The sequence below is a fragment of the Trichoderma breve genome, chromosome 6 (genome assembly GCF_028502605.1).
Source record: "Trichoderma breve strain T069 chromosome 6, whole genome shotgun sequence".
In the NCBI taxonomy this organism is placed as follows: Eukaryota; Fungi; Ascomycota; class Sordariomycetes; order Hypocreales; family Hypocreaceae; genus Trichoderma; species Trichoderma breve.
In genome coordinates, this window is record NC_079237.1 from 939,824 (window position 1) to 952,877 (window position 13,054).

Here is a 13,054-nt window from a genome sequence, read left to right on the forward strand (position 1 = left end):
GATCTATCCAGCTTAGACTCAGTTCCAGCTGAGGGCCTGCTGCCACCATGTCGACCCTCGAAGAGCTCGATGACCTCGACCGCCGGGAGAAGGAGGAGAAGAGAAGAGGAAACAATGGCAAGAAGGCCACCGTTACCGATGGGGACGACGAGATGAAGGATGCGGAGGAGAAGGACGACATTCTCGATGACGAAATCCTCAGCCTGAGCACACAAGACATCCAGACCCGAAAGCGATTACTCGAAAACGACTCTCGGATCATGAAGAGCGAGCTTTCGAGGTTAACACATGAGAAGGCTGCCATGGGCGAGAAGATCAAGGAGAATATGGATAAGATCGCAAACAACAGGCAAGTCTCCCAAGCAGCATGCAAAACATGGGGGAGCTGGCTTGGTTGCTTGCTTTGCCCCCAATCGATTTGTCATGTGGCTAACCCGTGATGGATGTGTGCAGGCAACTTCCTTATCTCGTAGGAAATGTTGTCGAGCTGCTAGACCTAGATCCCACTGCGGAATCTTCTGAGGAGGGTGCCAACATCGATCTCGATGCCACACGAGTGGGCAAGTCAGCCGTCATCAAGACCTCCACGAGACAGACCATCTTCCTGCCGCTGATCGGTCTCGTTGACTCGGATAAGCTCAAACCTGGTGACCTGATTGGTGTAAACAAAGACTCATACCTCGTTTTGGACACACTGCCCGCCGAGTATGACAGCCGAGTCAAGGCTATGGAGGTTGACGAGAAGCCAACAGAGCAGTACACCGATGTTGGAGGTCTGGACAAGCAGATTGAGGAGCTGGTGGAAGCTATTGTCTGGCCCATGAAGGAAGCAGAACGGTTCAAGAAGATTGGCATCAAGGCGCCCAAAGGTATGACATGTCAAGGAAGCCTTTGTTTGCACGGCTGCTCCTTTTTGGCGTGACACCAACTAACGCAAATCATGATAGGCGCTCTGATGTACGGCCCCCCCGGTACCGGAAAGACTCTAATGGCCAGAGCCTGCGCTGCTCAGACAGAGGCAACGTTTCTCAAGCTTGCAGGACCTCAGCTTGTGCAAATGTTCATTGGAGATGGTGCTAAGCTTGTTCGCGACTGTTTTGCCCTAGCAAAGGAAAAGGCCCCCGCAATCATCTTCATCGACGAGCTTGATGCTGTCGGTACCAAGCGATTCGACAGCGAGAAGAGCGGTGATCGAGAAGTCCAGCGAACCATGTTGGAGCTGCTTAACCAGCTTGATGGTTTCGCATCCGACGACCGCATCAAGGTTTTGGCTGCCACCAACCGAGTCGACGTGCTCGACCCTGCACTGCTACGATCTGGCCGTCTGGACCGAAAGATTGAGTTTCCCCTGCCGAACGAGGAGGCCCGAGCACAAATTCTCAAGATTCACTCACGCAAGATGAAGGTTGACCCCGGAGTCAACTGGGGCGAACTGGCCCGAAGCACGGATGAGTTTGGTGGCGCCATGTTGAAGGCCGTCTGTGTCGAGGCCGGCATGATTGCCCTGCGATCAGGGAAGAACCAGATTGGCCACGAGCACTACGTTGACGCCATTGCCGAGGTGCAGGCCAAGAAGAAGGATGTAAGTTTGTTCCCGTCACACGACAAGAGTTCCTGTCGGCATTTCATTGTTGCAGTTCACTAATGTTTATGTCTCCAGACTGTCAACTTTTACGCATAATCTACTTTTCATACTTGCGGCAGAGAATCATGGGATGGTAAAGCATGTCTGGTGCTGTGCTTGCACACAAGGATGCTCTGGGCGGCTGGCGTCTGACAAGGGCGTGATAATTGGCATAGAGGGACAAAAAGTCAAACCCTGGGAGGAAGCATGTGACGATATTCCTAGCGGAGGCGCGCCGTTCTCAGTAGATTAGGGACAGGTGCCTCTTTAGCAAAGCGAATAGAGTATTGCGAAATCAATTGACGAGTTCCATTCATGTTGGACTCCTTGTGTGTTGCATGCAGTATACGCTCAGTCTTAATTTAGAGTAGCCCTTTTGTAATGAGACGCAGGTACGGAGCTGGTTTGTAATAAATCACAAGAGTATTTTATGGTGTTGAGACAAATGGAATGTCCTGTACAACATGTTCTTCAAGATCGTTTCCCCTTACATAAAAGACCAACAATTAATTCGTTTTTTAACCTTAAACCAACCACTTTCAACTTGCTTGTGAATCCCATCCTTGTCCAGGGTAGCAGCTACACACACAGTGGCGGAGCTGATCCCGGACCGTTTTCTCCTTGTCGCTTCCTTCTTTGTTTCCCCACACTGCCATGCAAGCTATCACTACGTCATTGTGATCGCGATCAAAGTCAAGCTCTTGGACGCTAACTGGCCCGGATTATCTCGATCTCAACCTCGATCTTGCAAGCAGACAATTCAGGGAAACCTTAGTGCGAGTCTATCATGTATCGGGTGCCGTTGAGTACGCGTTTGTGTAGCCACAAGGAGCGCAATTGGCATGTACACAAGTGGTAACGGTACTTGCGGTTGCCAAAAGCTTGTGAATGTGCCTTCGTGGAGCTTTGGTGTCATGGAAGTGACGTGATGGAAGTGTCTGGCATTACCTCATCTTTTGCTCTTACAGCTGGCAGAACCTTGAGATTCCACCATTCACCCTCTTATTAACGTCATTGTTCTTCAACTCGATCTTTTCTCTGTTTTCTTCTTTCTTCCTTCTTCCCTTTGATACAACATACGATCAACACCTATAACCCTTTCAACCCTCGGAATATCAACGCCAACAGAACGCGTGCGCAGTTGAGCTGCAGATAAACTCATTACACATTGTGGACACCTCAAAGTTTCACTGGCTTGCATCATGTGGCGCCTTCGAGACGTCCTAATCGTGGGGCTGGCCGTGTCGGGAGCTGCAGCTAGCAACTGGTTCCCCGGCTCCAAGACAGGTAAGTTATTGTTTACGAACCGCGTTTGATGGATTTGCGTCTGACTTTAAGCTGACAATAGGGGACGCAGTCTACAACAAGTGGCACGAGACGGAGCTTGAGCGATGGCTCTCCGACCAGAACATCCCTTACCCGACTCCAGCTGACCGCAAGGATCTGGAGGATCTCGTTTCCAAGAACTGGAACAACTATGTTGTGGAGCCGTATAATAGCTGGGATACCTCTCAGCTAAGCGCATATCTGCAATCCAAGGGCAGTGATGTGGCCAAGGATGCTCAGAAGAATAAGGACAGCCTGATTTCCCAGGTGAAGGCCAACTGGTACGAGACTGAAGACTCTGCCAACTCAGCATGGACCAGTGTCAAGGATTGGATTCTTGATACCTGGACCGATTCTCAGCTCAAGTCTTTCTGTGACAAGAACGGCATTCCAGGTATGCAATCACCAATGACTGAAACAGTATGAATACATGTATGTACTAACCTTGGCTGGACTTGCAGTGCCTCAACCGCGTACTCGTGATACTCTGCTTCAGAAAGCCCGCGAGGGATACTCTACTCTCGCAGAAAAGGCCGGTGAAACCGCTGCCTATCCCGGCGACTGGCTGTACTCTACCTGGTCCACGTCTGATCTAAAGGAGTGGCTTGACACTCACGGCTTCCCTGCCCCTCAGCCAACTAACCGAGACAAGCTGATTGCTTCGGTTCGCCGCAACTCTCGCCTTGCCTACCTGAGGGCCCAGAACGAGGCTGATACTGCCACCGCCAAGATCCAGGCTGCCTACACATACCTCACTGACACAATTATTGAGGCTTGGGGCGAGTCTCAGCTCAAGGAGTTTTGCGACAAGAATGGAATCCCTGTTCCCCAAGGCACCAAACTCAATGAACTTCGAGCCCTCGTTCGGAAGCACCGCGCTGATATTCTCGGTGATACCGTTGGTGCTAGCGCCAAGGCTTACTTTGGTGCTGCTACCTCCAATGCTCAGAATCAATATGCTAGGGCGACTGACAGCGCTTCGCTTGCCGCCCAGGATGCTTTCAACCAGGCTGTTGACAAGTGGTCGGATAGCCGGCTCAAGTCTTATCTTGATGCCCGCGGTGTCCCTGTTCCCCAGGCCAGCAAGTCTGATGACCTCCGAGCTCTTGTTCGAAAACACGCACACAAAGCCTCCACTGGCTGGCAGGCGTGGAACTTTGATGACTACAGCTATGACAACCTGAAGAATTATCTCATCAACAACGGCAATGCCGCCGCAAAGTCCGCAGCTAAGAAGAAGGATGCCACCCGCGAGGACCTTGTTAGCGCTGCCCAATCTGCCTATTCATCTGCTTCAACTGCTGGCGGCGCCCAATACGCCTCTGCCACTAGCTACCTTGCCTCTGTGACGGCTGCTGCTAAGCACAACGCCTTTGACACGTGGTCGGAGAGCGAACTGAAGTCCTATCTCGACAGCTACGGAGTCCCCGTTCCCCAGGGATCTAAGATTGACGAACTCAGAGCAGAGGCACGCAAGCAATCTACCTACTTCAGATATGGATCTTCTTCTCCTGGAGGCACTGTCTTTGCTAAGCTCGGAGAAACGGCCAGGGATACATGGAGATGGGTCGCCGATCAGCTGCACATTGGCAGTGAGGTCGCTAGAGAAGAGGCTGCCAAGGCTGAGGCTGAAGCCAAGAAGAAGGGCGAGAAGCTTCGAAAGGAATTGTAAAGCGTTCTAGAAACGCACGTTTACATTTGCTGGAGAGGAAGGCAATGAAAGGTGGGATGACGAAGGAGGATGGCTCGTCAAGTGTACGATGTAGAGAGATAGCACGGAACTTTTCTTTTTTCTTTTTTTATGAATTAGGGGGAGGATAGGATTGGCACAAAAGGCGATCGAGGACCGCCAATGATGAATGGAATTCAGTTTGATGTTATGGTAATACGAATCGTATACATTCTTTTAATGCTTTATGAGGGTTCACTCAAGTGACATTTGACAACTCGATTGTAAGAAGAGATATAAAACAATTATTTTACTACTTGGGTGAACGCTTATGATGGGACATGGCATGACAGAGAGACGTGCCGTATTACTTGTCTAATATCTTAGCTCTCACTCTAGCACATATATTCACCCAAGTATAAATAAGCACAAGAAATCCCTTTTTAATAATGGTAGCAAATCTATGCACTTTTATTACCGCATTGCAACCCAAACTATATAACAAACAATGATATTCTCCATTATTCCCTTTTCTCTCCTTTACGCCCATAGTCTGCACGTCATATCGGCACCGGCACTGACAATCCAGGGGTGCTTTGGATGCCAGTCGACGTCCATGACACCCAGCTTCTTGTCGACCTTGTGGCCCCTGAGCATCTTGACGGGGACAATGGTGGCGTTCTCCATGAGATCGCCGACGACTTTGCCGTGGAAGATTTGCAGGGAGCCGTCGTCGCTGGCGTCGGCGAAGAGGGGCAGGCCGCGGTGGAACCTGACGGCGCGGATAGCCTCTGGGTGGAAGCGCATGGTCTTGTAGGGGCGGTTGGACAGGTCGAGGTCGTGCCAGAGCAGGCGGCGGTCGTAGGAGCCGACGATGAGGTTGTCGCCGCCCGGGTGGATGTCCATGGAGGAGATCCAGCGGGCGCCCGGTTGGATGACCTTGACGAGCTCCTGGCGCTGCAGGTCGTAGCAGCGGATCATGCGCTGGGTGGCGACGAAGAAGTAGGGGCGCGACGGGTGGAACTGGGCCGTCTGGGCGAGGCCGGGCAGCTTGCGGAAGGGCACCTGGCTGAGGTGCTTGGAGAGCGTGTGGATGATGACGGAGCTGCGCTGGCCGGTGGGGGAGACGGTGCACAGGAAGTCGCCGCGGCGGTGCCAGTTGATGGTCTTGATGGCGGAGCGGACGGCGAACTTGAGCAGCACGCCCTTTGCGACGAGGGACGCGCTGGGGCGAGACCACTTGGCCGGAGGTTCCTTCTTGGCGCCGTCGGCGGTGGTTGTAGCGGCGGCGGCGGAGGAGCCGTTGGTTGCGTAGCCGAAGCCGGCGTCGAGGACGTCGCGGCTGGCCTGCTCGGTGGCATCGCTGACGATGGGCGGGGCGATGAAGAAGAGGTCCTCGCCCGCGGCGGCGGCCAGGATGAAGGTGTCCTTGCTGGGCCGCCATCGCACCATGTTGACGGGCTCCGGCTCGTCGGCGGAGCTGAGCTGGGCGCTCCATTCCTGGTGGCCGTTGAGCGCCCAGATGCGGACGGTGCCGTCGTCGCTGCCGGAGGCGATCCACTCGCCGTCCGGGCTGAAGGCGACGGTGCGCACGCGGCTCGTGTGTCCCTTGAAGATGGTCTGGCACACCGTCGGGAACGGCCGCAGCTCCTCGGGGCGAGGCAGCTTGGGCAGCAGCGAGCTGGGGTCGATGTTGAGCCTGTTCTTGCGCACCCGCGGCGCGAGGTAGAGGTCGAGGCAGCGCTCGAACCGCTCCTTGACGAACTCGCCGTACGCGGGCACCTTGCGCAGGGCGTCAAACTTGCTGGGCAGGTACTCCTTCTCCCTCTCCTCCGGGTCGAGCTTCTCCCAGTTGTCCTTCTCCTCCGCGGTGGGCAGGTACTCGGGCGGAGGGTTGTAGCTGAGGTCGTAGCCCGGAGGCGCCAGCTTGGGCGCGGGGATGTGCATCACATGTCGTTCCTGGGGCTCCTCGTTGGCCCAGATGTCGTAGTACTTGTCCTCCTGCTCCGTCTCCGGCTCGGGTGGCCTGTAGGGCAGGATCTTGCCCTCCTTGATGGCGCGCACCAGCTTGGCTATCCTCTTGGCTTCGTGTTTTGAGGGGACGAATCGTCGCTTGGGTTCTGGGGCGGCACTGAGGGGCATCTTCTCCTCGATGCTGGTGAAATAGGGGATCATGTCCTGCGTGAGACTGTGTTAGTTGCTATCCATGAGAGTCTAGTAATGGTTGAGAAGACATACTTCGTAGGGATTGTAGTCGTCGCTGGGGACTTCGTTCATCTGCAGTTTCTTCAGAAGCTCCAGTTCCTCTTGACTGAGGTTCAGCGGCTTGCCAGTCTCGGGGTCGGTCAAACCAGTCCAGCCCTTGGGAAGCTCAATGCTGTCTAGCAAGGCATCGAGAGCCTCCCCAGTAGCGGGCCGCATGATTTTCTTGCCGTTGATGTCGTATCCAATGTGCGGGTAGGAGTCGTAAAAAGAGAGCGGGATGTTGCCAATGGTGTTGACCGGGCCCTGGGCATCTGAGTCGTCGCTGTCGTAGACTGGATCTATCTCTGCGTACTCGTAGCGGACGCCTCCATTGGCGTCCTTGACGACTCTGTAGTTGGGTTCATCGTCTGCCTCTCCGTCGACGTCTGGCTTGTTCTTGGAATTGGACTCGCCATTGATTCCCTCGCCCTCTTCGTCACCGCTTCGCACATCATCCTCTTCATCCTCGTCCTCATCCTCATCCTCATCCTCATCCTCGTCCTCGTCGAGTTCGGGCTCTTCGCCCTCTGATTGCGAATCCTCAACATCGTCGTCGTCGTCTTCGCTCTGCGACAAGATGCCTTCGAGCTCAGCGCCGTCGAATTCGTCGTCGGACTCGACAACTTCGGAAACTTCTTTCCGCTTCCGCGAGGGGAGTGAAGGACCCATTGGATCGGTATTATGTGGCTGTGGTGTTGGACGAATGGAAATGCGCTTTCAGCGATATCACAGACACTCGCAGCAATATGGTAGTGTAAGTTTTTTTTTTTCTGTTGGCGATAAGATAGCTCTGTCAAGGCGCGGAATTTTGCTGTTGGCGCGCCCCACCTTGCGGAACGGCCCCGCTGTGGTCTTGATCTCTCAGCATGAGAATTTCAGGAACTGCTGCAACGTGTTTCAACGTAAGGCGCATAAATGAAGGAGAAAAAAATATATATACAATAAACGCAGAATAAAGAACGCCAATCAATTATTTCTCATGTAAGTCATTTCCATTTCAATGATCTCACCTGGTCTAGTGGCCCACAAGTGAGTAGCCAAAATCCTTTGGATTCACACTTACATGAGCCGTGCACCGAGTACGAGTCGTTCATCTAACAGAATATTCGCCCTGCCGATCTAAGAAATAAAGAGTAAACGAGAATAAATGAGATCGATTTTTTTTTAGCCTCCTGGAGTCTCGGAATCTCCATATTTTGCGCCCCGGCTGTGGGTATCACGGAATACTAATCTCTCGGCTTGACTTTTAGTTGTATCCGAGCCTCAGTCCGAATCACAATCTGAACTCTCGGACTCCAGCAATACCTATATAAAATTTCATCTTGGCAATGCAAAATGCCAGCGCTTCACGATGAATGAAACAAAGGTGGGATCGGAGTTCCAGTTGTAGAAGTAATATCCAGCCCGGTCTGAGTCACTCACCGTTGGCGCAGAAATAGTTAATTATATGCCTATTTGCGGCTAGCCAACCAAGCTACCCATGCACCAGCGAGTCTACATACACAGCTGTTGATACACGTAGTTCCATGATGAATGGAACCTGATACCGCATATTTACTGAAAAAAAAATTGTTCGAAATTTAAGCTTAATCAAACAAGTCACATCGTGTTCACGCTATGGAAATACGACGAGCCACTAGACTTACAAAGGACGACGTTTCGGGCAGAGATTTCTCCTTTGAGATATCTGCCGAAGTGGCCAAACCCTACGAAGCCCTTGCCCTGGGCGCAGAGATTACCACTAATCCGATTGCCATTGCAAAAAAGGATTTCGGATTTGACGAGTCCGAGTTTGAGAATACCAAAGAGCCCGATGGTGTTCTCTTCGCTGTAGTCGAGGATGAAAGAGTTTACGGATACGTACATGCAGCAAAGTGTTGGAACAACATGGTCGAGGTTCGCTTTATCGTGCTGGATGTGAGCATACGAGGACATGGTTACGGTAGAAAGCTGCTTGATAAAGTGGTCGAGTGGGCTCGCCAGCTGGGAGTTGCTGGTATTCGGCTGGAATCACAATCGAACAACGTTGCCGCATGCTATTTCTATAGGCAATACGGATTCAAGTTTGGAGGCTATGATGAGTATTTGTACAAAGGGATCACGCAGAATAAGGATGAGACAGCGTTCTTTTGGTACTACATGTTGGAGTAAATGAAACAATAATGTATTGCGGTCACTAGGTAATTGATAACAAGATTAAAACAAAACAAAAGAACTTGACAACAAGATTAAAATAAAATAAAGGAACTTTTCTAAATCTCCGAAGGGTATCTATTCTAGCTATTTCTGTCAAAGTTTTCCCACACAAGTGTAGTTATCCTCCGTATTATATAGCAGAATTGTGTAGGGTAATCGGGTCCATGTCCAAATCAAACCAAACGCGCAACTATCGTAAGTCGTAATAAACCATTTGTAAACGGATGAAAAAGAATCGTCTTTCGATGTTTCTGAATCGCATTGTTATACTCAACGCATGGCATAGTGTTGAGCCTGTATTATGAGTTAGAAAGAACCCTGTAGAATGAGTAGCATGGGTAATTAAACAGACTACTTACCAGAACTGTCCAGCTCTGCTCCTTCCTGCAAGCTTCCTGGGCTTCCTTCCATGTCATTTTCTTTTCTTTGTTGGAGGGACCTATAGAAAGACTGGTGTAAGTCGTGTTGCCTTGTACCCTCTAGGCATGGAAATTGGGGCCTTTACCAGCTGCGGCTTGTTTTTCGGACATTGTATTTGACTCGCCGACCAAGGTCACTTCAGACGACATTGCTTCGGGCTTGGAAGCGACAGGAGTCGATTTCTTTGATGAGAGTCGGAGAGGCATGTTGTTTAGATGTGTGTGGTAGTCGCAAGGTTGGTAGAATCTTATGATTGTTGAAGGTGATTGATGAATTTCCCCGAGTTGTAGTGGTAGTTGAGACGGCGATTTATTCAAAACAGGATTTGTATGTATATTTATGTTGTTGGTGTGGAATCGAGGTAACAGGTCGAAGAGGTGGTTCGGTAAGGCTGAGTGAGACTTTGAATAATCGTTAAAGCTCGTTAAAGCTTGTTCGATGGTTTAAATGTAAGCTTATGTTGCTACTTGATGATGAGATTGAGATCAGTGGAAGAGGAAGGCCTACGTCTATATATATACACGTCTACATCCACAGCTGAACCCAGTCAGTTCGTCTAAGAAACCTTATTGAGTCCCAGACTCCAGGGATTCTCACACGTGTGGATTCTTTCAAGCCACGCAAGCTCGGTTTGACCACTCCGACTCCTGAGTCATCCACCGTCCATCACAAAGCATATTTGATATCTTACTCTAAAAATCATAGTCTTCGGACTTGTCGTATAAGTCGACCGGAGGTCATCATAGGGCCATTATCTTCCCGATTGGCTCGGTTTGACTATATTGATCCACTCATCACGCCCTTGTTATGGCTAAATTGAAGACTAGTGTTTCCGAGCTGACTGGTTTTCTCCAGCCGAGACCGAGCCCGAAGCCGGCTAGGAGATCCGACTTCTTGAATGACCTTCATACTCGCGAATTTGTTGCTTTTTTCAGCACAAATCTCTCCCGAAAACGGATATTGTGCATGGAAGAAATTTCGCTCGACATATATAACCCCCTAGCTGAATGGCTGCGTTGTCAGCATCGCCTCCGATGTCACTCCGCAGACCCAATGGGCGTCCTGTGGCTTGTGACAACTGCAGATCCCGGAAAGTGGCTTGTGACCACCGACAACCTGTTTGTAAGCGATGCATTGACAGAGGGCAAGAAGCAGAGTGTGTCTATACCTCTTCAGTCCCTAGGAAGCGGCCGTTATCAAATCAGGCAACAACACGCGCTCCCGTGAACCAGCATGGAGCTCCGAGGACGGCCGGTCCGTCGCCGGGTCATCGGCTTGGGTCCGCCGAGGACGACCGAGCTCTTCGCCGTGCAGAGTTCCGGCGGCAGGCTCACATTGATATTCACGGTAGCAGCACAAAGGTGTCGTCATCACCCCTGGAAACTCATCATCGCGTCTATTCCATTGAGTCACCTGTTGATCCTAATGGTCACCGTCACCAATCAATCAACCATGACTTCGCTCCTTCGGTGACGACGACTCCAGGGGGTCATCTGCCGTCGGATAGGGCATCTACGCCTTTGGACCAGGCATCAGGGTACCTGGGCTTCACCAGCTATTCGTCAGTCTTTGAAGAGACCGAGAATAGTCTTTCTATGCTTCAGGGGTTTCACGCATGGTTGCCCCAGCCAACAAACACTAGGCTAAGACAGAACCCCGATCAGATTCCAAGGTACCTCTGCTCGCCGACAAAGGAAATGTGCCTAGTTGTGCTTAGGGGCATACCATCTCCAAATACTGGCCAATTCGAGATTATCAAGGACTCTCCATTCTTCCGAGATGGTTGGCTCAGGGTGACGGCACAACGTGTGCTCTCGGATATACACGAAAGGTTCGGTTCATATCTCGGAAATTGCCGCGTGGATTCACAACTAGAAGACATTGCAGTTTTCTTGAGCGATAACACCACCAAGCCATTCATAGAGGGTGAACCAGATCCTGAGAAATGGATCGGTCAATTTACGGGGCCCAACTTGAGGTGGGAGTCACTTGGACTCATCTTTGGCTACGGTGAACTATCCTTTTCGTACATCAGCAGATCTCAGGAAGGATTTGACAACGCTTCAGCAAAAGAGGAATGGCTAGAGATATCTCGCGTCTGCCTCGGTCTTTGCATGGATTTGAGCAGGAGATTTGCGTCGGCGAACAGCCTGTTAGCCCAGCTTGCACAGCGGCGAAGCACGCTGGAATCCATCCACGCGGGAGATGCTAGTAAGTGGACTCCCTTATATTGATATTGTGATTTATGACTCCAAACCTCCGATATACGGTGCAAGCAGGCAGCTGACAGAGCAGGCTATTCCACATGGAGGAGCGGAGCAGAGTCGGTGGCTTTGGCGACATTCCTTGGGATGCATGCCGAGTCGAATTCTCCATCCTACGAGCCGTCATTGGCCTCTGAGTCTCGACGGCGCCTTTTCGCGCAGATGTTTGTCGGGGAAAAGCACGCAGTCTTGTTCACGGGTCGGCCACCCAGACTCTCTCATCGTTATGCATTTACACCCCTTCCCCTGGACTTGCGGGACGAGGATCTGCTCAAGGGGGGAGAGGCTCTTAGGGAGGCTGTGAAATCACTGGATGAGAACGGATGGAATACGAGCGGGAAGATGTATTCTGCTACTTTCACTCGAGCGAGATACATCATAGCGCTTATACAAGACGAGTTGGTTGAGATTGGAATAGGCAAAGTCAGACAGAAAGTTGCCGGCGCTCTTCTTCGGTAAGCACATACACACTCCCTCGGTACTCGCACTTCTATCCCGTCCTCAACCCCGCTGACCTATGATCATGTTTGCAGGGATCTCAAGGACCGGCACGTTGAGGCCGTGAAGGAATTCCCTGCGTCTTTAGCCTACAATCCCGCTGATTTTGCCGACCCCGATTCCAACGTGAATATGATCTTTGCGCGAATTTTGCTGCAGCTGGAGCAGCTACAAAACCTTTTCCTCATCGAGAGGATGCTATCGAAGCACGGAGAGGTGGATGAAGGTGGAATATTGCTCATTGCCTTTCAGCTTGTCTCGTTGACGCTACTGTTTTGGACTCACAAGGACCGCTTTGCACCTTTTAGGAATGACTTTGAGTGGCTGGTGAGACAAACAAGTTCCCCCTTTTCCACAACTCTTATTTCCAAGCCTAGACATATTTTACTTACACGCAGTTGTGTGGCGCTTTTAGGTCATGGCCTTTGCAACTCCCAGCGGTGGGATCCTCTGCATGGAGCTCCTCAACCCCACGTTCAAGGGAAGTCATCCGAAGAACCCCTCGATAACACGATCCAACATCATCCAGCATCTCAGCCTCCTCATCGGCTTTCTCGAGTGGATTGACCCGTCTAGGCCGAACGGCGATTTGTGTGCGACGGCCAGCGCCGTGATGAGGCGTGTGCTGGATCATGTCCTTAACGCGGCGAACGAGAACATGAGTTGGCGGCCGGAAGCGATGGAGGACATGCAGCTTGACCTCAGTCTTGAGCTTTTCGATACGTTTGATTGGATGAAACATGATGTGATGACGAGCCAAGTGATGGAGAACTGAGAGTTTATTGTTGCTAACGTTGAGGTGTTGCTTGTGTA

General features: G+C 51.4%; 5 protein-coding genes across 5 annotated transcripts; 4 read left to right on the forward strand and 1 right to left on the reverse strand.

Moving 5' to 3' along the window:
* Nucleotides 1-47: 47 nt before the first annotated feature.
* Nucleotides 48-1,681, forward strand: T069G_09213 (ATPase family associated with various cellular activities (AAA) domain-containing protein; the record flags this gene model as incomplete). The annotated part of the gene is made up of 4 exons (XM_056176423.1): nucleotides 48-349; nucleotides 454-869; nucleotides 948-1,582; nucleotides 1,661-1,681. The coding sequence occupies 4 exons, from the start codon at nucleotides 48-50 to the stop codon at nucleotides 1,679-1,681; spliced, it is 1,374 nt and encodes a 457-aa protein (XP_056024901.1).
* A 1,145-nt stretch (nucleotides 1,682-2,826) lies between these two features.
* Nucleotides 2,827-4,622, forward strand: T069G_09214 (putative stress-responsive nuclear envelope protein domain-containing protein; the record flags this gene model as incomplete). The annotated part of the gene is made up of 4 exons (XM_056176424.1): nucleotides 2,827-2,911; nucleotides 2,982-3,344; nucleotides 3,412-3,614; nucleotides 3,681-4,622. The coding sequence occupies 4 exons, from the start codon at nucleotides 2,827-2,829 to the stop codon at nucleotides 4,620-4,622; spliced, it is 1,593 nt and encodes a 530-aa protein (XP_056024902.1).
* Nucleotides 4,623-5,159: 537 nt separating this feature from the next.
* On the reverse strand, nucleotides 5,160-7,532 carry T069G_09215 (uncharacterized protein; the record flags this gene model as incomplete). Its single annotated transcript, XM_056176425.1, has 2 exons — nucleotides 5,160-6,797; nucleotides 6,858-7,532. 2 exons carry the CDS (start codon nucleotides 7,530-7,532, stop codon nucleotides 5,160-5,162), a joined length of 2,313 nt encoding a protein of 770 aa, XP_056024903.1.
* A 948-nt stretch (nucleotides 7,533-8,480) lies between these two features.
* Nucleotides 8,481-9,014, forward strand: T069G_09216 (acetyltransferase (GNAT) family domain-containing protein; the record flags this gene model as incomplete). The annotated part of the gene is made up of 1 exon (XM_056176426.1): nucleotides 8,481-9,014. The coding sequence occupies one exon, from the start codon at nucleotides 8,481-8,483 to the stop codon at nucleotides 9,012-9,014; it is 534 nt and encodes a 177-aa protein (XP_056024904.1).
* Nucleotides 9,015-10,532: 1,518 nt separating this feature from the next.
* Nucleotides 10,533-13,016, forward strand: T069G_09217 (uncharacterized protein; the record flags this gene model as incomplete). Its single annotated transcript, XM_056176427.1, has 5 exons — nucleotides 10,533-10,601; nucleotides 10,712-11,690; nucleotides 11,775-12,198; nucleotides 12,277-12,568; nucleotides 12,657-13,016. 5 exons carry the CDS (start codon nucleotides 10,533-10,535, stop codon nucleotides 13,014-13,016), a joined length of 2,124 nt encoding a protein of 707 aa, XP_056024905.1.
* Between the last annotated feature and the right edge of the window lie 38 nt (nucleotides 13,017-13,054).